Source organism: Pyrus communis, chromosome 6 (genome assembly GCF_963583255.1).
Source record: "Pyrus communis chromosome 6, drPyrComm1.1, whole genome shotgun sequence".
Classification (NCBI taxonomy): Eukaryota; Viridiplantae; Streptophyta; class Magnoliopsida; order Rosales; family Rosaceae; genus Pyrus; species Pyrus communis.
The window spans coordinates 15,077,853-15,099,651 of record NC_084808.1 but is presented as its reverse complement, the minus strand read 5'-3'; the positions used below and the strand labels follow the sequence as shown (position 1 = coordinate 15,099,651).

General features: G+C 36.0%; 4 protein-coding genes across 5 annotated transcripts; 3 read left to right on the top strand and 1 right to left on the bottom strand.

The window, feature by feature from the left end:
- The first annotated feature begins 579 nt into the window (after window positions 1-579).
- On the top strand, window positions 580-2,730 carry LOC137736476 (uncharacterized). The gene is made up of 2 exons (XM_068475740.1): window positions 580-767; window positions 2,383-2,730. The coding sequence occupies exons 1-2, from the start codon at window positions 624-626 to the stop codon at window positions 2,605-2,607; spliced, it is 369 nt and encodes a 122-aa protein (XP_068331841.1). The 5' UTR covers window positions 580-623; the 3' UTR covers window positions 2,608-2,730.
- Window positions 2,731-4,830: 2,100 nt separating this feature from the next.
- On the top strand, window positions 4,831-7,636 carry LOC137737475 (glycolipid transfer protein 1-like). 2 transcript variants are annotated; one of them, XM_068476967.1, is made up of 7 exons: window positions 4,831-5,153; window positions 5,324-5,451; window positions 5,653-5,708; window positions 5,909-6,039; window positions 6,142-6,277; window positions 6,859-6,990; window positions 7,421-7,636. In XM_068476967.1, the coding sequence occupies exons 2-7, from the start codon at window positions 5,334-5,336 to the stop codon at window positions 7,454-7,456; spliced, it is 609 nt and encodes a 202-aa protein (XP_068333068.1). In that variant the 5' UTR covers window positions 4,831-5,153; window positions 5,324-5,333; the 3' UTR covers window positions 7,457-7,636. The 2 variants fall into 2 exon arrangements, with proteins under 2 accessions (XP_068333068.1, XP_068333067.1); XM_068476966.1 differs by having other exon boundaries at window positions 4,833-5,153; window positions 5,319-5,451.
- A 1,124-nt stretch (window positions 7,637-8,760) lies between these two features.
- On the top strand, window positions 8,761-11,295 carry LOC137735896 (CRIB domain-containing protein RIC7-like). The gene is made up of 5 exons (XM_068475248.1): window positions 8,761-9,083; window positions 9,306-9,505; window positions 9,798-9,898; window positions 10,021-10,096; window positions 10,229-11,295. The coding sequence occupies exons 2-5, from the start codon at window positions 9,448-9,450 to the stop codon at window positions 10,699-10,701; spliced, it is 708 nt and encodes a 235-aa protein (XP_068331349.1). The 5' UTR covers window positions 8,761-9,083; window positions 9,306-9,447; the 3' UTR covers window positions 10,702-11,295.
- A 607-nt stretch (window positions 11,296-11,902) lies between these two features.
- LOC137736109 (polyubiquitin-like) lies at window positions 11,903-13,060 on the bottom strand. The gene is made up of 2 exons (XM_068475439.1): window positions 12,977-13,060; window positions 11,903-12,778 (listed from the first exon to the last, which is right to left on the bottom strand). The coding sequence occupies exons 1-2, from the start codon at window positions 13,058-13,060 to the stop codon at window positions 11,903-11,905; spliced, it is 960 nt and encodes a 319-aa protein (XP_068331540.1).
- Window positions 13,061-21,799: the final 8,739 nt, after the last annotated feature.

Sequence of the window (21,799 nt, the reverse complement as noted above, 5' to 3'; positions counted from 1 at the left end):
TATTGTATTTTATAGTAAGTTTTTTTAGTAGTTTAAAAAAATTAAAATCATCAAAATAACTTTTTTCTTATCGTGTCGACACGGGTTACATGCGTGTCATTCTCGTGTAAACTTATTAAGGATTCGTTATTAACGAGTTCTTATCGTGTGATCCGATTGGTTATCGCGTTAACTCGAAACCTATTATTTACATGTTGTTTACGTATCATGTTAACGGATCATGTAAGAAATTATCAGGTCTACTTATGACTTACCTAAATCCAACTAGTTGTTGGAACACTCACACGTACATTCAATCTGGACCGGCCATAATATTCCTAATGGTTGTTGACTTAAACCTAACAAATGGTGAGTTAACATGGAATATTCTCTACTAATTATTGCAATGAAGTGGCCATTTAACACACTGGGGTGGACGGTAAGGAATCTCTTGTATAAATCATCAGGATGACCGAGGGCAGGCATTTTTAGACTTTTTATCCTTTTCCTTTTGTCGATTTTATTAGCATATAAGGTACTTATTCCCTCAAAAAATAAAAATAAAATTTGCACCTTCATCCTTTTTCAAGCTATAAAAAGTCCCTCTCTTCTCATCTCCATGCAAAAACCCAAGAGAGTGAAAAATGGGAGAAGGAGAAGAGATTAATGTAGGAGAAGAAGAAAGAGAGAATATTAGTCTCAAGGACCTCTCGAAGAAGCTTGAGGAATTCGCCAAGGCTAGAGACTGGGAGAAATATCATAGTCCCAGAAATCTACTCCTTGCTATGGTATAACTATATCCTTCCCCCACTACTATCTACCTTCATCATTTGTTTTGTTAACCATGAAACTATGTTCTATGTATGATGCATGCCTAACTATGCTACTCTATCCATCATCTTGTCATTCATTTCTATGTTACTTTTCTCTGTCATTAGTTTTTACGCTTGGGTCATGCAATCTTCTTTGCTCTTGGAAAATGTTTTGAGGACATAAGATGTTTATATATTCGTATTACCATATTAATTATGATGATATTATGTTAATGTATGGTTCAAATTCACAGTCTGAAGAATATAAGTATATTAGTATTTGAAAAATTGCTCTAGGCGGTTACCTAGGGCACTAGGCGATGGCTAACGGCTTCGATTTTGCCATAGGCGTGAGGAGAATTAGAAAATGAATCAGGCGTCCGTTTGAGCGAAGCTAGACTAAAGTAGGCGGGGGTGGGCGAGCTTATACGGAACACTGAATCTGAAATTTTTTTAGTTGCAGAGCCAGTAACAGACTCGTAAGGAAGATAATTTGCCTTTGAATATTACCTATAGACGTAAACGACATGGTTTTTCTCTCAGACTCATCGTTTTGTATCCTTTTTTCCTCTCTAAATGAATCCCACCACCTTCCTCTTTGCTAACATTTCATATTTATTATCCTTACCACCTCCTCTTTTGTTGAACTTTTGTTTAATATTTTATCTAGGGTAAAGTTAGGGAAATTATATTTGTAGACAAAATTTTGAAAACTAAAGAACATGGAAGTTGATGATTTGTTTATTACTTAAGCGTTGATAAATGTGATTATTCTTATTGGTGACACATTATTTAGTTTGTAAATTTAATCTTCAAATTTAATATCTCTAGAATTACCCTTTTATTCGTTGTTCATTATTTACTTTTTCTCTTTAAGATCCTTCCATAATATTTACTTAAAATTCTCTTTACATATATAAAATATAAATAATGCTAGGCACATTGAATATAAGATATTGTATTCGGCCTTTTAAAAAGAACACAAATACTATTTAATGCTTATTATATATATATGGTAAATATTATTTTTTTAAAAAGCGCCTAGGCCCCTCTTAGTTCTCTAGGCACTAAGCTCATTCTCGCTAACTGACTATCGCTTGGTATGTACGCACATGTTGGAAGATGTTGTTCCTTAATTTGCCACATACATACATACAGTTTTTTATTTTTCCTCTTTTGTTCCATTTTATTTGATCTCTTTGTAGATGCAAACATATTATTCCTAAACATGTGCATGGGCTGTCCGTTTCATTAATTTGTTGGTGTTTCTTTATTTGATAATTTTAAATTATTTAACTTACGGGAATGAGAATTCAAATTAAAGTTTAAGTGGACAGTCATAGTGCTCTGAGCAACTAGCCTAATACATACTTGCTTTTGAACTTTTAACATAAACTTCATGAAACACCAAGACCATTAAACATTATTCATTCACATGAGTGTGGTTTAGTAGTTTCTGAAATATGAAACTGCTAAATTGTATGACACGAGTGGTTGAAAATACAAATACAAATACAAATAGAATTAAAAAACAGATAAATAATTTTCATGTTTGGTATAACATATAGGATGGACTGGATGTTGTGTATAGGTGGGAGAGGTAGGAGAGCTATCAGAAATATTCCAATGGAGGGGAGAGGTGGACAGAGGGTTGCCAAATTGGGAGGAATCAGATAAAGAGCATCTGGGAGAAGAGCTTTCCGATGTGCTTCTTTACCTCATCAGGCTGGCGGATATATGCGGCATTGATCTTGCCCATGCTGCCTCCAAAAAGATTGTCAAGAATGCCATCAAATACCCTCCCAAATTCTTCTAAATTAATTACCTTAATTATTCAAACACATGATAATTTGTGTATTTCTCAATTTTATTTCATGATAAGATGATGAGCTTTGAAAACTTGGAATTTTCAATACAATAATTCTATGAATTTAAGAGTGCAATGTCTAATTAATTTAATTTCTCCTTATTTTCTAATTGGCTGATGGAGATCGTGTATACTTCATATCATCTATTTGTTTCTACTTATACGTTAAAAGTGTTTGGTTTAAATTATGAATAACGAGTTTGATATAGTGTAAATATAAAGAAGTACATCACTAAACTGTACGACAATGCACAACTTTTTAATTTGATGATTTATGAATTTGATTAAAAATGTACAAATATAGAAATGCACTTCCATACAAATTTGTTTACTTCATATTTCTTGGTTCAATCTACTCTAATTGAAATTTAATTATGATCATTTATCAAACTCAAACAAGGCCAGATATCAACTTTTTACACCAGCTTTTGATTACCTATTAATCTGACAATTTTTTGTTTGTTTCGAATAATTAACGTCCAAAACAAGCTCCGAAAGTTGATAATCAACTTTAGTGTTCAAGATTAAGTGGTCCTTTACCACAATGGTGAAGAGGAGTGTTTTCCCTTACATCATGACATGGATTTGAATCTCGTTTGCTCTCTAATTTAACGAATTTTAGTGTTCAAGATTAGGCAGATCTCACCCGAGTCAAAGGCCTCAGAGCTGTAGAGATAGATTTTAATTCGAAAAAATTAGTATCTGGTTTCTAGTTACTAATGTTCATTGGCTGAGACCTTATTAGCTTTCAAATTTTGATTGGAGTCCCTAGCTTTAATGTGATAATGAATTTACATGTTTATTACATATTTTTTAAAATAAAAATTAGTACCCACACCTTTATTAAACTCCAAATTAATTTTCAATTCAAACATTTCCAAAATAAAAAAATAAAAAATTAGAATAAGTTTGTACCCATTAGTTTTTTTATAAAAAGATTCTCAATTTTTTAATCTTAAATGTACCCATTCACATAATTTTCAATTTTTGTAATCTTAAATGTACCTATTATTAAATATACCAATTTATTATATGTAAAATGTACCCTTTTTTTAATATAAAATGTACAAATTATTTATATAAAAAGTACCCAATTTTTTAATATAAAACCCATTAAAAAAAATTTAATCCATTTTTAAACTCATATGGGTACATTCTTTTTTCGTTGATTTAAGAATGTATCTATGTCAACTTTAATCGAAGAAATTTACTAATGTTTTATTAAGCCTAATATCTTCCTTTTTTAAATGTGTTTTGAAGAATGTATCCATGTTTTGGTATAATAATTTTTTTTTTGTTAATTTGGATGAATGTACCCATATTTACACACACACACACGCAAAAAATATAATAGGGAGTATAATTTATATTTTATTATTTTTAATCCTGCAAATTATGGGTTATATTGAAAATCTTATTAATATAAACAAATACAAATTTTAATTTTAATTTTAAAAATATAGTAACTTACATTATTACATTAATGTTAAGGACTTCGATAAAAAACTAAAAACATACAAGGTTTTAGTCAAAACATATTGATAGCTAGGAACTGCATTCAAAGTGTTCCTTTTAATTCCTAGCCCATGATTATCTCCATATGAAATATGAACATTAATACACACTATCATGTTTTGGTTTTAGCTACCGTAAATTCATTTACTTAATACATTAACAATCTAACAATAAAATACACAATTAAAAAGAGAGAATATACTAACAGTTAAATAGTAAAGCAATTAAGGGCATATACTGTACTGTAATTAATCCTCTCTTTTTCACCTTTTTGTAAACTCTAATTCTATCCCTTGATTTTTCTTAATTTGTTTAATCCAATAACAAGAATAAAAGAGCGAGGTGCTAGAATCGAGATATAATCTGAATTTCTGTGTTTGGAACCGATGGACACGGTGATTAGAAACATTCATTTTAAATCCTACGTCATACATTAACCTATCCTACTAATTCACCTCATATAACCAAAAGTCCTGATCTCTCTCATTTCTTTGAACGGTCCAAATTTATCCATCCGTCGACTCCTAATTACGAGATTCGGAGAAGAATGAATTCGCGGTGATGAAACTGAAAGAATATGCGCATGAATTATAACTTGATTATAAAACGAAAAAAAAATAAAATTAAACAGATTATAAAAATTAAAATTAAAAAAATTAAAACGGCCACGAACCCTCCCAGTCTTGAGCGGGCTGGCGGTTATCCCTTTCGCCAATCCAACACGTCTTCGTATCCCGGACTCTGCGGATTCGTAGTTGATGTCAATTAGTCAAATCCCCTTCACTCCATCTATACATTTACCTTCCAAATCAATTCAAATCACAGAAGACGGATCCGATTCTCCCATTGCAATTTCTCCACCCAAAGGTTTCCCATTTCTTGAACAATCGAATCCAACCCAACCCACATTTTGAATTTCGATTTTGATCCTCACCATTTCTGCAATCTCACTTAGATCCAACCGCACCAGCAACTTTCGTGTAAGCTCCGATCTTCCTCTCACTCTATCTGAATTACCCATTTGTTGTTCATCTGGATCTTTTTGCGATTAATCTGAAAGATATGAGCTTTATTTGTAAATTTTACTGTTTTTTTTTTTTTTTTTTTTGTGCGTGTGAATTTTAATGGTGATATGAATTGCGCAGTGAAGTGGGAAGAAGATGGAGGGGACTGTGTTCGCTCCTGCTCTGGAAGGATTCAAGACTGTCAAGTCCGAACAAGGAGAGATTCTGACCAAGCCCTTCCTTGATGTCTGCAAGCAGATTTTGCCTGTTATAGGTTCATTTCTCCCCCTCTTTTGCTCTGACCTAGAAATTGAACCGGGTTTTCGTTTGCGTTAATGCCCGATTGCTGTTTGTACCTGGTTTTTAAGCACAATGCTAGCTACCCATTTGTTAAAATTTTATAATATGAGCTTCATGAGTTGGTTCTGGGCTTGATCCTTTTGACTTACAAGTTGAAATTTGAAATTGGTGTTAGATAAGTTTGGAGCTGCTATGACCCTTGTTAAATCGGACATCGGAGGTAACATAACGGTAAGAATGTTCTTTTACTTATATTTTCCCCATTTGTGCTCGCTGTGAGTTTAGTAGAATTATGTTTTGTGTTGTCTAACTTGTACATGTCAGTGATCTATATTTCCATACTATGTAAACAAGTTAGATCATCTTTTAGTTTTTTTTTATTTTGAGTGCCCATTTGTGTTCTCAATCTCGTCAATTTTGGGTTTTTACAGAGATTGGAATCTAAATATACATCCAATCCTGCCGCATTCAACCACTTGTACAGATTGGTACAAGTTGAGATTGAAACGAAAACAGCAAAAGCATCATCCAGCTGCACCAATGGTCTTCTTTGGTTGACAAGGTAAATGATATGATCATTAACGTGTGTTTTTGTGCTTTAATGATGTTGCACTTTGTTAGAATTGATACCTCATATGTATGATACTATTCTTATTCATTTCAGAGCAATGGATTTCTTGGTAGAGCTATTCCGGAACTTACTGGAGCATCAAGATTGGTCAATGTCACAGGCTTGTACAGATTCCTACGGCAAGACCCTGAAAAAATATCATGGATGGCTTGCTAGTTCAAGTTTCAGTGTAATGTCTCTGATGCCCCTTCCATTATTTGACGCACTACCAGTTTTCATACTGGCTTTAGTCCTTTGATGTCTTATGCTGGACTTAGATAGTACTATGACAGTGATTATATTTCTGCAAGTTCAGTGCTTCCGTTTTAAAATGCTTGACTGTGTAAAATTTTCGTTTTGTTGGGCCCTGGAGGTACTCTTATGGTTTTGCAAATCTCTATCTTTATAAACTACTCTTTGATGCTATTCTTTCTCTTGTACAAGAATTTAGGCATGTAAAAAGTACAGATCAGAAACCAAGACACTATTAGTTTTATTAACCCTGGAAGCTTTTTTGTGTTTTCCCTTTTAGAAAAATCCCTATCGTAATAGTCTTACTCTTCCAGTAGAGGATGGTTTCTAAATTTCTGATACTACGAGTAAAGTCCACTTAGATTTAATCATCCATTAGTTGATCATTTCTGTGAGATTTAATTATTATACAGTTTCGTTTTAGTATTTCATCTCTTGTTTACTGAGTGTTTGATATATATAGCGAACGAGAACTTTTGTCTTCTAGAAATTTGGACTTACTAGTCACTATAATGATAGGTTGCCATGAAGCTTGCTCCTGACCGAAAGAAGTTCATGGAGGTGATAGGAGGCAACGGCGATATCATGGGTGACATAGAGAAATTCTGCACTGCCTTTACGCCTCTTCTTCAAGAGAATCACAAGTTTTTGGTAAGGTTTTATTTGTGTTGCCGAATTTAGTGAGAGCGAATTTCTATGACATCATTGTTTAGTTCTGAGGTTCAAAGTTGCATTATTAATTGACCACAATGATTGGGTAGAATGACCAATGGATGATTAAGGGAGAAGTTGAAGGAACAGACTCTATTCCATTAATTAGCCACACAAGATTGAGTTTGGACAACGCTCTGTTTCGAAAATTCCCCGAACTATTGCTCTTGAAACACGTTATACTAAAAAGTAACTGGGGTCTTGTAAGATTAGTGAAACTCAAGGGAAGTTCCGTAATTTCCTCCAGTTGTGATTCCATTGATTTTCTATTTGGAAACAACAATGAGAACTGAAGACAATAAATTAACAACTGATTTGCTATCGGAAACAGTTAAAATATATGCTGACGAAGTTTATTCTATTGACACAGGCTAGGGTCGGCATGGATGATTTGAAGGCTTCGTAATTGAGAAGGTTTTCTGATGAGAGGAAGCTCGTGCTCTTGGACATGTCCTAGTCCTTCAACTTAAAACATGAAAAATAATGCGACTTTTTTCCTGCATTTAACTTGGATATTTGATTTTATGTTTAATGTTCAATTCTTATGAATGTTTATTACACAGGGTATCTGATTGTTATTTGGTTTGATATGCTGCGTTTCTTGCTCGTGCCTTGAGTTGTTATCATGCTTTCTTCTTGTATGCTTAGGTTGATGTGAGATATTGGACGAAACCAGTGTTTAAAATATCGGTATCGGTGGAAATATCGATATGCGAATTTGTGGAAATATCGACGGATATATCGAATATCGATATCAGTCGCTTTTGATGGAAATGATGGAAGTTTAAATTGAAACTTTAGGGATTGTCAAGCATTGGTTTGGACGAAAAATAAGAGTTTCTCTGACTTTTAAGATGTGTTAGAAATATTGATGATATCTGTCGATTTTAACTTAAACCTAAAAGTTTCTTCGATATGAGGTGAAGTTTAGACTTCACTCCCCATTTTTATGTCTTTCTTTGATTTGTTCTTGGATATTTCCATGGAAATATCAACCAAGTTTTTATATCTTTCTTTGATTTGGACATACGCAACAAGAAATTCGAATGGGTAAATTCAGTATAATCGATTTCTAACGTTACGCGAGGCCTTTGGTTTTCTCCACTCTCTTTATTTGTGGCTTGATTTCTCGAAAGAGATCCTTTCCACCCTATGGATTTCTTTACTATAGAAAATCACACCCTGACCTATCTTCGCCTTCCCACATTCTCTAACCATTTGGGTTTCGGCCCATAAACGAGACATAAGCTAGTTCCGTAAATTTGAACTAACTTCGTTCGTAAAAGAACATCGACAGCGCCTTTTAGTATTCAGGTTATCGTCTTTTAGTATTAAAGAACAAGAGCAGAACGTATTAAAACTACTGACATCTATCGATCATGATTAAATAAAGTGGATATTAAGTCAATTTTCTCATATATTCTTAACTTTCTTGATTCATAACTTTATAAGTAAAGACCTCATAAAACGTATTTTTGAGCTGTACAAAAAAAAAAAAAAAAACAAATGATTTATTGGAGTGAGCCGTTGTGGGTGAATTAGAAAATGATAAAAAATTAGGAAGAGGATGATAAATAAGATGTGAGCAACTAGTACAATTCCACAACTGCCACACAATTGTTTTTCCCAACCGCTTTTGCCGCACATTCACCGAAAAACCGTTAACAAGCCCCCTCACCCAAATTTGGCCTATGGTTCTCGCCATTTCTACTTCTATCTTTCTTTTGCACCCGAAAATCCAGTGAGCTACAGGTTTTGATGATTGGCCACCGGGAACGACCACTGCACTCGCCACCGGGACATCCATCAAAACCTGTGCTCTCCTTTCAATTCTGATTCTTCTCGGATTTTCCGACTCATGAAAAAAATTAGGTCAGACCCCATGGCACCACATCCCACAGTTGCAAATCTGGGTTTGTAAATTGACCTCTCATTGCCCAGTTGGATTATTTGGGTAGGGTTGGCAACATTTATCATGATGTCTTCACATTGCTAGACCTTGTTGTACCATGCTGAATGCCTTTCTTCTCAAGGTACCAGAACTACATTTCTTTTTTTTTTTTTTTTGTGTTTTTGGATCAATGGGGGAGGCGGGATTCTTACTTTTTTGTGTTGCGCTAATTGGGGATCAATTTCGAAAATGACACAAGGTGGTGTAGCAACTAGCAACTGACGAATATTCTTTGGGAAAAGGAGTTTCCAAATTGTTGCTGGAGTATTGATTCTTTTCTCTGTTTTGTGGTTTTCATGATCAGGAGCTTGTCATACGCATTGTTGCTTTCTTTGCATTTGAAGTTTCGAATAAGCGCTGATGTCCATACGCGCTACACTCGCAACTTAATTTTCTGCTGAAGGTTTCTTCTGAAGTGCATGTCCTGAAGCACTTGAGCCAACAAAATGGCTACAAAGGTGAAGGGGCTCTTGAAAGGCCTGAAACACTTTTCGCAAATGTTTGGTAAGTGCAATTTCCGTTGATTTTTCAAACATTAATTAGATGCATTTGGTTTCTCATCATACTATGTCCTTGTCATGAATTGACTAGATAGTTGTGCGGTGTCTGATTTCAACATATGTTCTTGGTGAAATTAGCTTGCAGTTCCTATCGTCAGCAAGAATTAACAATGCAAACTAAAATATTGCAGGATTTTTTGCTTTTTCCTTAATGTCTTCAGGGTGATATGAATAATCTTTTACCAGATGTTGAAAAGGAAGGGCAAAGTGATTGACCAAGTTGTACAATTTTGCAGATGAGAAAAATGATGACATACAAATTGGATTTCCCACAGATGTTAAGCATGTTGGGCACATTGGATGGGATGGTCCATCTACAAATAGTACTCCGAGCTGGGTACGTTGCTCGCTCTCCCTGTCTCTCGATCTTAAACATCCACACTAGTTAATCATTCTTAATTCAAAAAGCACATTTTTTCCATTTTACATAAAATTGTGACCATGACAGTCATCTTGCAGATGAATGAGTTCAAAGGCGCTTCTCCAGAAGTCTCATCCCCCGGGCAATTGACTGTTAAAGAACTGTCCTCCCAAGGTTTGCTAGTTTTTCTAACACGAAATATCTTTTCCACCTCATAGTATTAGCCTTGCCTATTCAGATTGACAGTCTGCAACATAGCATGTCACATGTTGATGTGACATTAAAATTGATCACTGTCTTTTGCAGATATGCATAAAACAAGCCTTGCTGCCCAAGAATTGGTGCAGCGAAATGACATTCCAAGGACTAGGCGTCATTCCACAGATGAATCTGAAGGTTCCCCAACCAAGAAGAGCTCTGATGGATCAAAGAAGCATTCTAGGCGCCACCGCTCCAAGGAAGGACCAATGGATTCTCCGTCTCGCGAGTCTCGAGAAGGTAGTAGCAGTCATTCAAGAAGAAGCCGAAATTCTAACAATCTTGGATCAGAATCCCCCTCACAAGACCCCCCTGGAATACCAAAGCAAAGGAAGAAAAAGGGGTCATCTGAAGGCGGGTCAGCGAGGTCATCAAGAAGGGCAAACAGATCAAAAGGCCAGAATTCTTTGACTGAGATTTCGTTGGAAGGTTCAGTGCATGGATCCAAGAGTGGAGAGAGTCCAGTGCACCCAGTTTTGGCAGAAGCAAAACGTTCCTCGGGCGGGAATAATGTGAACTAAATGCACAAATTGAGGTCTGAAGTTCTTAAACCCTCGAAACCGAAAGTGTGACACTTCCGCTTGCTTACTTCATTGATCATATTTTATTTTTAATTTGTCATGTTGATAGCTGTGACGTGCAAAGCTCCAAGTGAGATTTGAGAAGTTTGGTTTCCAATTTATGCACTGTCTTACTGCCTCTAGAATACGTACAAACAAATTTGATGAGTCGAATGAGTCTACAACAGCCCGGTGTTCGATTCTCTCACTCCATCAGAGGAGTTTTCTTGGTTCATCATGTTGTTTCCAAGCCAAGTATTTTATAATTATGCCAAACCCCGATCCTAACTCGTACACGAGGTTCTTCTCCAGCCTAAAGATTTTATTCTGCTGACATCTCAAATTCAGTTTGACACAGGAAGCAATTGACGTAAAAAAATCTCTCTAAAAGTGGGGGTCCATGCCCCAATTTAGTTCAAAAAGATATTTAGTCTCCGGCGGGCATTCCTTTGGGTGCTGCTATGCATAATTTTTATGCAACTCTTCTTGCAGAAACTCCTCTTGTAAAACAGATTTCATGAAAGAATCAAGAATAAATTCCTTCAAATATCTGAATGCGAATCATTTTAACAAAAATGCGATCTAGAGAACTCAGATTGTTTCCAAATTCCGTTCCTTGTGAATCAAGGCATACTCACGCTGCCGGTTGTAGGTCAACTTGACAAGCTCCTTTCCTCCAGAGCTAAATGTAAACACTTAAAACTTGTAAGCAACAACAGAATGCTTTTACAATTAGTGATAAAGTACAGCACACAGCCTGTGTTTGAGGAAAGTGAGAGCGTTCAAATTAAATCATTCCTCTGACCTGCGTATGAATTAGTATTCGAAAATTACTGTTTTTGACTGATAACTGAGCGGATCGATTTTATCTAATCTTGCTTCAACTTTCAAGCCACCACTCCACCAGCATATTAATCTCGTATATATACCTAAACTAGGTCAGATTTCAGATAGCTTTGTAATGTGAAAATTGGAGAAAAGAAAAACAGTAAAATCTGTTGCAATAATGTAGGATGAGTTGGAGATTATTTAATATACAACTTTCAATGGAAAACACCGTACAATTTCATCGAAACCATACGAAAAGATTCGAATAGGGCCTGACAGAAGTTCAAATCTAGCTTGCATTTCTTGTGAATGATGAATGACAGTGGAATTTGGTTCACCAACCCAAAACCATGTGGAGAGTGGAGCCTTTCTGAATGTTGTAACTTGAAAGACGGCATTCATCATCAAGGCGTTTACCGGCAACTACAATACTCTGAACATGAACCGGCACTCTGACCTTGCAAAATATCTTGTCCTTCACCTCTCTGACAGTAGTCTTTCGTGTCACGTCAAGTGTAATGGTTTTCCCACTCCACGTCTTAATAAATATCTGAAACCAAAAGGGCAGAACTTCTAAAGTGGAATTTTCTTCGACCTGGTAGAAATCCAAGGTCTTGCAATCCTGCAGCTCATTTCCTGCATAGATCATACTGCAATCGGTAACAGGACACCCGATAAAGCTCTCAACAATCGTTTTGATATCCCAGACAGTGTAAAAGACCTTAACCTCAAATTTAACCATCTTTCCGCTTGGTATTTTCACAAAAATCGACATCACATCTCTTGGATTGAAAATCACATAAAGGGTTGATTCTGTTCGAATGTCAAGTGACGCCAATGTCTGGTAATCTTCAAGTAGTTTTCCTCTACAAACTAGAGAGTACTGGCCTGATTGGACTCCCTCCTTGGACCAGATCATGGATTTGATGTCATTGATGATATTGTACCCTTTTGCTTCCAATACAACAGTCTTCCGATTTGACGGAAATTTCACATATATTTTCATGCTCATTGAGTTCGGGTGACATATACCATAGCTTGGTTCCTCCGGAGTTCCTCGATCAGCTGGTATTTGGCTATTGTGAAGCCAATTAGTATTATTACCCAAGAGACGCTCCTGAGGGTTTTCGGCTTTCAAATTTTTAATTACAACAGACTTCTTGATCCTCACACATATTTGTTTCAAGACCTTCCACGGTATATTCCTCTGCTACAAAGACCAAACAAATTAATCTCATGAAAAAAGTTCAGTTTGAAGGATGCACAAAGAAACAACTTCAGCTGTGTAACGAAGAACAAGAAAACGAAATAAGAAAATGTGAGAGGAAACATAAGAAAAAGAGAGATGGATTTATAATGTTCCGATGAAAAAAAATAAGATGATGTAAATAAAAGGCAATAATAAAACCTGCTGACGAGATGAATCAGAGTAACTTGATGGGAGTGTTCGGAATCCCCGGCGTGAGGGTCTACGGAGTCTCAGTGATTCCATTGGAAATTTTCAAGACCGTGTATAGTGATTGTTCAGATTGCCAGGTTTCGGCAAAAAATTGTATCTCGGATGAAACTTGGAAAGAAAGAAATGAAGAATGAAGAGTCTAAGTACTTGCCTTCCCAACAAGACCAAAAATGTAATAAAAACTCAACAACAACAACAGCACAACCCATTTCCGCTGACTGATGAGACGATATAGTAAACTACAATGTATTGGGAGGGAGATTCGAACTTGAGTGCAGAAGAGGGACACAATGACGAATAGGCATAATCCATGTCAGCTGTGGTGCTCTTAGTATATAGCAAACCGAATAATACCAACACTAAAAGCCATAGCTTTGAATGGTAGGACAAAAGGAAATCTCCAAGAATGTCAACCCTATATTTGTTTCAAATAATTTAAGGTGAGGTTCAATTGATTAAGGAAGAAAGAATTATAAACTGATTAAAAATCAGCATATATACTAATCATAGATAATAATAAGTGGTTAGCGTTTGAATTGACTGATATAGTAGCTGGGAAGAAACTTCAGTTAAATTGCATATCAAAAGTTCTACTTACTATGTCTTATAACCAAAGTTCTAAAAAGCGTTAGGCACTAGTCTAGTGGTAGGTAGAGGCTTAGCTCCTAGGCGGGCGCCTAGACTGCCTACGCAGATTTATGTAAATTTTTTATATATCTTGTAAATAAGTGCCATTTACACATAATAAAAAATAAAAAAAACTATACTTGTATGGATAATAGAAAATTGATAAAATGCAAAAATAAAAGTAGAAGAATACATAAAGTACATCCATCCAACAAGTTCAATATTTAAAAAAACAGTAAGCATATAATCATAATGAGGAGTATTCTTAGATGATAGACTACATTCTTCTTGTTCATGATCTTTGCATTGGATTGGACATAAACTAAATTATTTAAAGTTGTTGTATCTAGTTCATTTCTTTTCTTTTTTGTATGTATCCCCTCAAAAGTTCTCCAATTCATTTCACAATTGGATGAACTTGTAGTCAATCCATCATTTGCAAATTAGGTACACCATTTCCATAAGTATACCACCTTGAAACTAAAAAATAAAAAAGCACACAATTAATTAAAAATAAAATAAAAATCAAGGACAGCCTGGCCTGCCTAGCTCCAGACCGATTTTTCGAAACTATTTGCCCTAAATAGAGGAGGGTCTTCACCGCTTAGCGCCTAGGCCGATTTTTAGAACACTACAATTAATTATATCTAATCATCTTGGTTAACGTTGCTAGAACTACCATAGGTGTGTGGCTTAGCAGGGCAGTGAAATTAGATAAGGAATTAGTTTAATTCCATAAACCATGAGTGGCACTTAGCACCATTTTATAGCTTTCTGGATTAGTAGAAGTATACGTGAAGTAATCATGATACTTTTTCTAACCTTGATTCTAGTTACAATGCAATTTGGTTCTTCAGCCATCCATATCCCAATCTAGATTTATATGATATGAAATTATGTTAAATCACATATAGAAATCTATGATCACCATGATACATCTGTTCAAGCAGTTCTTACAAATATAACTTGATAAATAGTTATTCTAGCTAGATATTTTTGAGATTGACCTTTAAGTGGCTTCAAGGGATCTCTGCTTCTATTGAAAAATTACCAGAAGGTGACAGATTCATTATTAGCGTTCATGTAAACGCATCTCCATACTCATACATATGAACCTGAGTATCACATTATCAGGTCTGCAAAGTAGCGAGGGCTTTGAAGTGAAATCAAAGTTAAGCATAAGATATCTAAAATGCCTAAGATCTGAGAACTATTTGCATATTACAACTAGAAGCTTTCTAACGACATGTGGTAAACATCCATACGTTTAAGCTTCTTGGATAGTCATTGTTCAATGAACTTGTTCAACTGGTAAACACCTGTATATCCACACGTGTCCAACCTGCGTAGAAGGAGATCATGCTAATTTAATGTCATATACACCAGCCTTTTCTGATAATCAATGTCCAATTAACTTTCCAATGGTTGGGAACTTTATTTAAGAATGAAGTGAAATGGAATACAAGTCTCCCTGCCCTAACCTTGTTGCTCCTTGAGGACATTGCTTCCATAATATAAAGCAAAACTCATGAATTAATTAATCTTGCGCTTTATTAATGAATTAATATGGAGTTGTTATGACACGCCCCGATCCCAATATTCCCCAAATACCAAGATAGGCACATGCTGGCCGATACCCGAGGGTGACGAAAGCCATTTATTGAGTACAAATGTTGAAAACAAGGGGTAGATAAGATTTATAAATATAAAAGAATAAAGAATATGCATTTAATGAACGTGTTCAGAGCATACAACTAACTAGAACACTAAAAGAAATAATATAAAATTGAATGAAACAAAGGATGGATCCTACATCGAGAGGACTCGAAGATGCCAATGCGGAAGTGCCTTGACTCCGGAATTGTATGCCTCGATTCTAAGTCTTGAAGGGGGCGCAAAACAAACATGAGTGGACCAAGTTGATATATATATATATATATATATATATATATAAAATAAAACAATTATCAACGTACTAACCCCCAGGTTTTATGAAAACACATATAACATGATAAAATAGGTTTTCTGAAACCTAGCATGTCGTGCAATGTCTCACAACATATCTTGTATAGATAATAATCACTAGTGAATGTCCAATATCCCTCTAGGCCCTATGCCAGCTCCTCGTCTCTGTGCAAACAGCCAGAGGAAAATTACCCCCAGGCCCCGTGCCAGCTCCCTGTCCCTGTGCTAATAACCAGAGGAAAAACCCTTCAAGCCCTATGCCGACACCATAACCGTTGCCCCGGGACGGACTGGAATCTATCCCTCATCCCATAGCGGAACTGGGACCACTAGTTAAGTACAAAACCATTGAACATACATATATTGAAAAGCAACTTCATAGTATAAAGTCATCCATCATCTATACTATAAAGAGGTGTTCTAAAGGTGTTCTAAATATCATATCATCATCCATCAGATATTCTATAAGAACGAGTTATAAGAAAAATAGTAATAATTCAAAATAGCCTCAGTAAGCATTTTATCTCATAAAACGTTTCATAAAACGTAATCATTAAATCATGCTTTTCATGTATGCATTTCTACTATTAAAACATGCATTTTTAGAAGGGGTCTACTCACAGATACTTAGCCGCTGAAGAATCATGCAAACTAGTAGAGACAGAACGCCACAATAAATTGCCCCTAAGCACATAAAGGGTACAATTAATAAAACTTTACTCAAATGATTGAATTTGGGAAAACGGACGTTAGAAACGAATTCAGAATGTCGAATTACTCTAAGAAAGGTTCTGAGTAAATTTCGTAAAAGTCAATACAAAGAATATTTCAAAGAATATTCCTTGATGAAATATTCCCTAATGGAATTCCCCATAAAGGGTTTGAAAGGTTAAAGGGTTTAGGCTTAGACTTTTAGGTGGGTTGGGTTTAGGGGATTTAGAGTCACGGGCCTAAGGCCCGACTTCCAAATGGCCTAAGGGCCTTAAGCCAATAGGGGTTTTAAGAGAAATGGGCGTAGGGCCCAACAGACATGGCCCAAGGGCCTTTAATAAAATAAAATAAAACAAAACTAAAATGAAAAGGTTTGGGCCTTGGTTTTTAAACTAAAAGGGTTTAGGGCTTTAACATATAAGGCCCAAAGGCCTTTAAAACAAAAAATAAATAAAACAGAAAAATATAGGATTGAGTTGGGCTCGACAGGAATGGCCCGAAGGTCTGGGAGGTTTCTTGGGCAGGGTTCACGTCGGAGAGGAAGGCTAGAGTTTCGACCGGAAATTAGACACACCTTAGACACTCATAACTTTGTCAATACTCAACGAAATCGAGTGATTCAAAAAGAAAATTTATTGTACTCAACGAGACGAAGAGACTGATACCTTGCACGTCAGGCAACTAGCCGTGGTTTGGCCGGAAATTGCCTTGAAATGGGCGGTGCTCGTTGGAAAATTTGGAAAAGCTACTCTGACCTATGTACTGCGATTCACACATATAGACCACTTATAACAACCTTCGATCTAACCCTAAAACACAACCCAAGGGTTTCTAGAAGCTTACCAACGTTGGAAAAATACGAAACACGTCGGAGAAGATGACAAATAGTGATAGCTTCACTGTGGGGCTTCCCATGCACGACCTAGGGTTTTTGGGGCTCTTCCATCCAGGTGTACAGGTGGTGGTGCGTGTGTGTGATCACAAAGAAGAGGACGGTGGGTTTGTAGAGTGATGAGAATCGAAGAGAGGGAGTTCGAAAGTGAAGAGAGGGATAAAGGTGAGGGAGTTGTGAGATAAAAGAGAGAGAGAGAAAGACTTTTCAGAAAAAATGAAAGAAAATGGGAAGGAAACCGATGAACAAATCAGGGGGTGGGCCCTTGGGCTCACCAACTAAGACCCAAAAACCATTATTTTAAACAAAAGAAACCCAACCAAAGTAAAAATACAAAAATACATTTTTCATTCCGTAAAATTCAGGACGGGTTGTTACATGTTACATAATATCTAATATTGCAAAATTGGTTTTTAACACACAATTTCAACAATCTTCCACTTGCACTAAAGCTAATGCTCATAATGACGCACACCAAAACTATCTAGATGTCGATAAAGCAGCTTCTATGTTATCACCTTAATTAGTGATTAGGTTCGCTACATTTTATGCAGCATTAACTCTTAAACCTAAACCACCTTCTTCTTCACAGATTCTATAATCTTGTAATTAACGATGCTTTTTTATTTTTGATTCGAAGATTCATGAAATCGTAGTTCCTTGGATTGAGCTAATGCCCCATTTTAATCACCTAATAATATCATTAGTGATTCAATAGTAGGAGCATTTACAAGTCCAGTGATGAACTTGGTTATCCAAAACAACTTTTCGATTAGCATTGAAGCAGAATCATATTTTGTTTCTCATACTTTACCTCTCTCTCTCTCTCTCTCTCTCTCTCTCTCTCTCTCTCTCTCTCTCTCAAACTTTTCTCTCATTTTTTATCTTCTCTTCACTCATCACCTCTCTCCATCCATGACTCCTCACCTCCCCACGACCGCCAATTTCTCAAACTCTTCTCTCATTTTTTTTCTTCTCTTCACTCATCACCTCTCTCCATCCATGACTCCTCACCTCACCACGACCGCCAATTTCTTCCCCTCATGATGTCACCCACTCAAAAACCTCCCACTCTTCTCCTGCAACAGCATTAGCAACCCAACAAATCAACCCTAACACAACCTCCATGCGCTCTCCTCCTCATGCTCACCGCAACAGCGGCGACCATCCCTTCCACTCCACCATGTCGCTCCGAAAATTAAGGCGGTTCAACTAGAACGAACATATTTGTAGTGGGAGCGAATGCGATAATGGTGATACATTCTCTTCGCCGAGGTAGTCCACCTATGGTTCGATTGGCCATGACCAGGTCCTCCATTTTCTCAATTTCTCTAATTTTTTAAATTATGAATAATCGTAGCGATAATTCGAAGTTGTTAGTGATTCTTAATTTCCGAGTTGATAGTATTTCGATTTCTAAATCTGATATGTTTTCCTTTCATTCAAGTTCTTCTCGTATGGTTAGGAATCTCACACTCTCTCTACTCACCAATTGTTTAATTTCGAAAATCTAAATTTGCGTCCTACGGTTACTGAAGATGAGACTGAGGAGGAGTTTAAAAACTTCAGTCAAATTATACATGATGAGGGTTGGCAAGGTGCTATTGTCTCTAAAACTATGAACTAGATCGGAGCTAAAGTAGAAATTGGTGCATGCTGGAAATTAGAGTCTACTACGCTTTTATTAAATATGAAGACATTGCTGGCGTTCACAATGCAATCAAGGTTTTATTTTTTTGTGATAAGTTGTTGATCAAGTTTTTTTTTTTGGAACTTTAACGAAAAGCTCTCGGTACTATTCACTTTAACGAAAAAACACATTTTTACTCTAAAAAGTCAATTATGGTGCTATTCACTTACAACACATTTTTATCATTTTTGTTAAAGTTCAAAGTTTTCAAACCTTTTTTATTAGTTTTTCTTTTTTTCGTTCGTTTCAAAATGTGCATTGGATTCAGGCAAATTTCCTGTTATTTGTTGAAAGTCTTGTCAGTTCTCATATATAGTTATGCATCTATTGGAGATTCTTAAGGCATACTGCATTTGTCTTTGGGTATTCAATGGTTAGAGAGTTCCCATACTTGCACTATTGTCAACATTGATGAACCATCTGCCTTCGTATTTGCTTTGTTATAATTTTTTGGGTTTGTGCTTGTAATTTGTACTTGTATACTTAAATATGTGTGGGGTTTGGTGTTGTGGCACTTTTAAGGTAATTTGGTTGCAGATGAATGCCTGAATATTTCAATGCTAAGTGTTATTTGAATATTTTGTTGACTATGGTCAGTTATTAGACAATCTCTATGGGATTCGGTATAGAGAATTAAAGATCATTCCATTATTTTTAAGTTAAAGTGGATTGATGGCCTGTTGTTTCTTCAGTCAGTTACCTTTATTAGGAGGTTATGTTGTCCTTGGGGCATAATATTAGAATACAATATAACTTTGATTGTAGTGTTTTCCTTTTTTGGGTGTATCTTATGGATTACTGGTCCATTGCTGTTGTAGTTTGATGTTTAGCATATTATAAATTCATTAAAATCTCTCAAATTCTCAATTGAATCTTTCAAATTCATTAAAATCTCTCAAGTTGATCATTTTGAAATCAAGGATTGTTTGTTTGCTATTGGCCCCCTTAAATCTCCTGGTATTAATGGGTTTCTAACCCTCTTCTTTCAACATTGTTGGAATGAGTGCTAATGATGTCATCACTTCTGTTCAGCATTGTTTTCAGCATAGCGGAATTCCTCATAGTATGACTGAAACGCTTATCACTTTATTACCTAAAGTCCATAATCCAATTTCTATGAGTCAAATTAGGCCCATTAGTTTATGTACTACAATGTATAAAGTAGTGCAAACTTTTGGTTTGCAAACCGCGGCCTATAAGAGCACTTCCAATGTAGGAAGGTCTCCTGGGTAAAAGGCAATCTAATCCCTTTAAATAAACAGTGACTACCTACAATGAATAATAACTGCCCAAGTTCATCTCCATTCCTAAATTAAATAGCCCAAGCAATTCATATTAAAATTTTAATATTTTTTTATTTTATAAAATAATAAAAGATAACTTTATTTTTAATTTTGGATAATAATAAAAGATTGGTTGAAAGTATTTGAAAATATTGAAATGTAGTGTGAAGTGGAAGAAAATGGTTAGGTATTTATAGAGAAAAAAAATTATAATTTTTTATATTTCTATTTAGTTTTTTTTTTTTTTTTTTTTTATAATTTTTAATAATTGCTACTGTAGACATCGAAATTTCGGTGAAATGAATGTTAACCAATAATTAAAATTTCAACGCTCACGTGTCACATAAATTTTACATGTAGCGTGTGACTCAACGAAAAATCGAAATAAATTGGGAAAGTCATCAAATAGGACACGTGTCAATACCTGGCAGAAATGATTTATTTCATCTGATTATTTAAATCCAAAAATCAAGTTTTGGAATTCTATAAATAGGAGGCCAAAGCATTCATTTTAAGGGGGAGAAGGAGTAAGAAAAAGGAAGAAAGGAAGGAAGGAAAAAAGAAAGGAAGAAGCCTTGAAACTCTAAAGCTCTCAAGCAAATCCCGAAGGATCAAGAAAGCTCTCTTCGTTCTTCGTCAAATCCTCCTTCAAGATCAAGCCCCAACGGCCCTTGAAGAACTTCCACCAACTCAAGATCAAGCCCCGACGGCCCTTGAGGAAAGTGTTCATCGTTCATCATCCATTCATCCTAAGATCAAGCCCCAACGGCCCTTTGGATCAACAACCTCAACAAATCCACACATACACTCAGTCTTCAAGATTAGGCCCAAAAGCCCTTGAAGATCCGTTCATCCATCAACCTTCAAGATCAAGCCCCAACGCCCCCTTGAAGAAATCCAGACACCCAGTCTTCAAGATTAGGCCCAAAAGCCCTTGAAGATCCGCTCATCCATCAACAACCTCAAGACATCTGTTCAGTCTTCAAGATCAAGCCCCGACGGCCCTTGAAGAGAAGTGTTCATCGTTCATCATCCGTTCATCCTAAGATCAAGCCCCAACGGCCCTTTGGATCAACAACCTCAACAAATCCACATATCCAATCAGTCTTCAAGATTAGGCCCAAAAGCCCTTGAAGATCCGCTCATCCATCAACCTTCAAGATCAAGCCCAGAAGCCCTTGAAGATCCGTTCATCAACTGTTCATCCCTAGATCAAGCCCCGACGGCCCTTTGGATCAACAGCTCATCCACAAACCTACATCCTACGAAGATAGAATCAGAGGATCAAATTACAAAGAGATTGTAACCCAAAAATCATTAATACAAAAAATATATTTTGTGCACGTATTCTTGTTTCTTGTTTTTTTTTCAGGAATTTTCCGTGTTTACAAATTTGGCACGCCCAGTGGGACTTTCTCTACCTCTCATCTCTGTCTCCGTTCAAGATATTCAAGCACAGTCCATGGCTTCAAACAAAGAACAAGTCATGACTATCGGCACTACCTCCATTGAAAAACAGCTGGTTCAGATGAAGGAAACAATTGCAAGGCTGATAAAGACTGCAGAGGAGAAAAACTTGCAAACCGCCGGACTCATCAACCGTC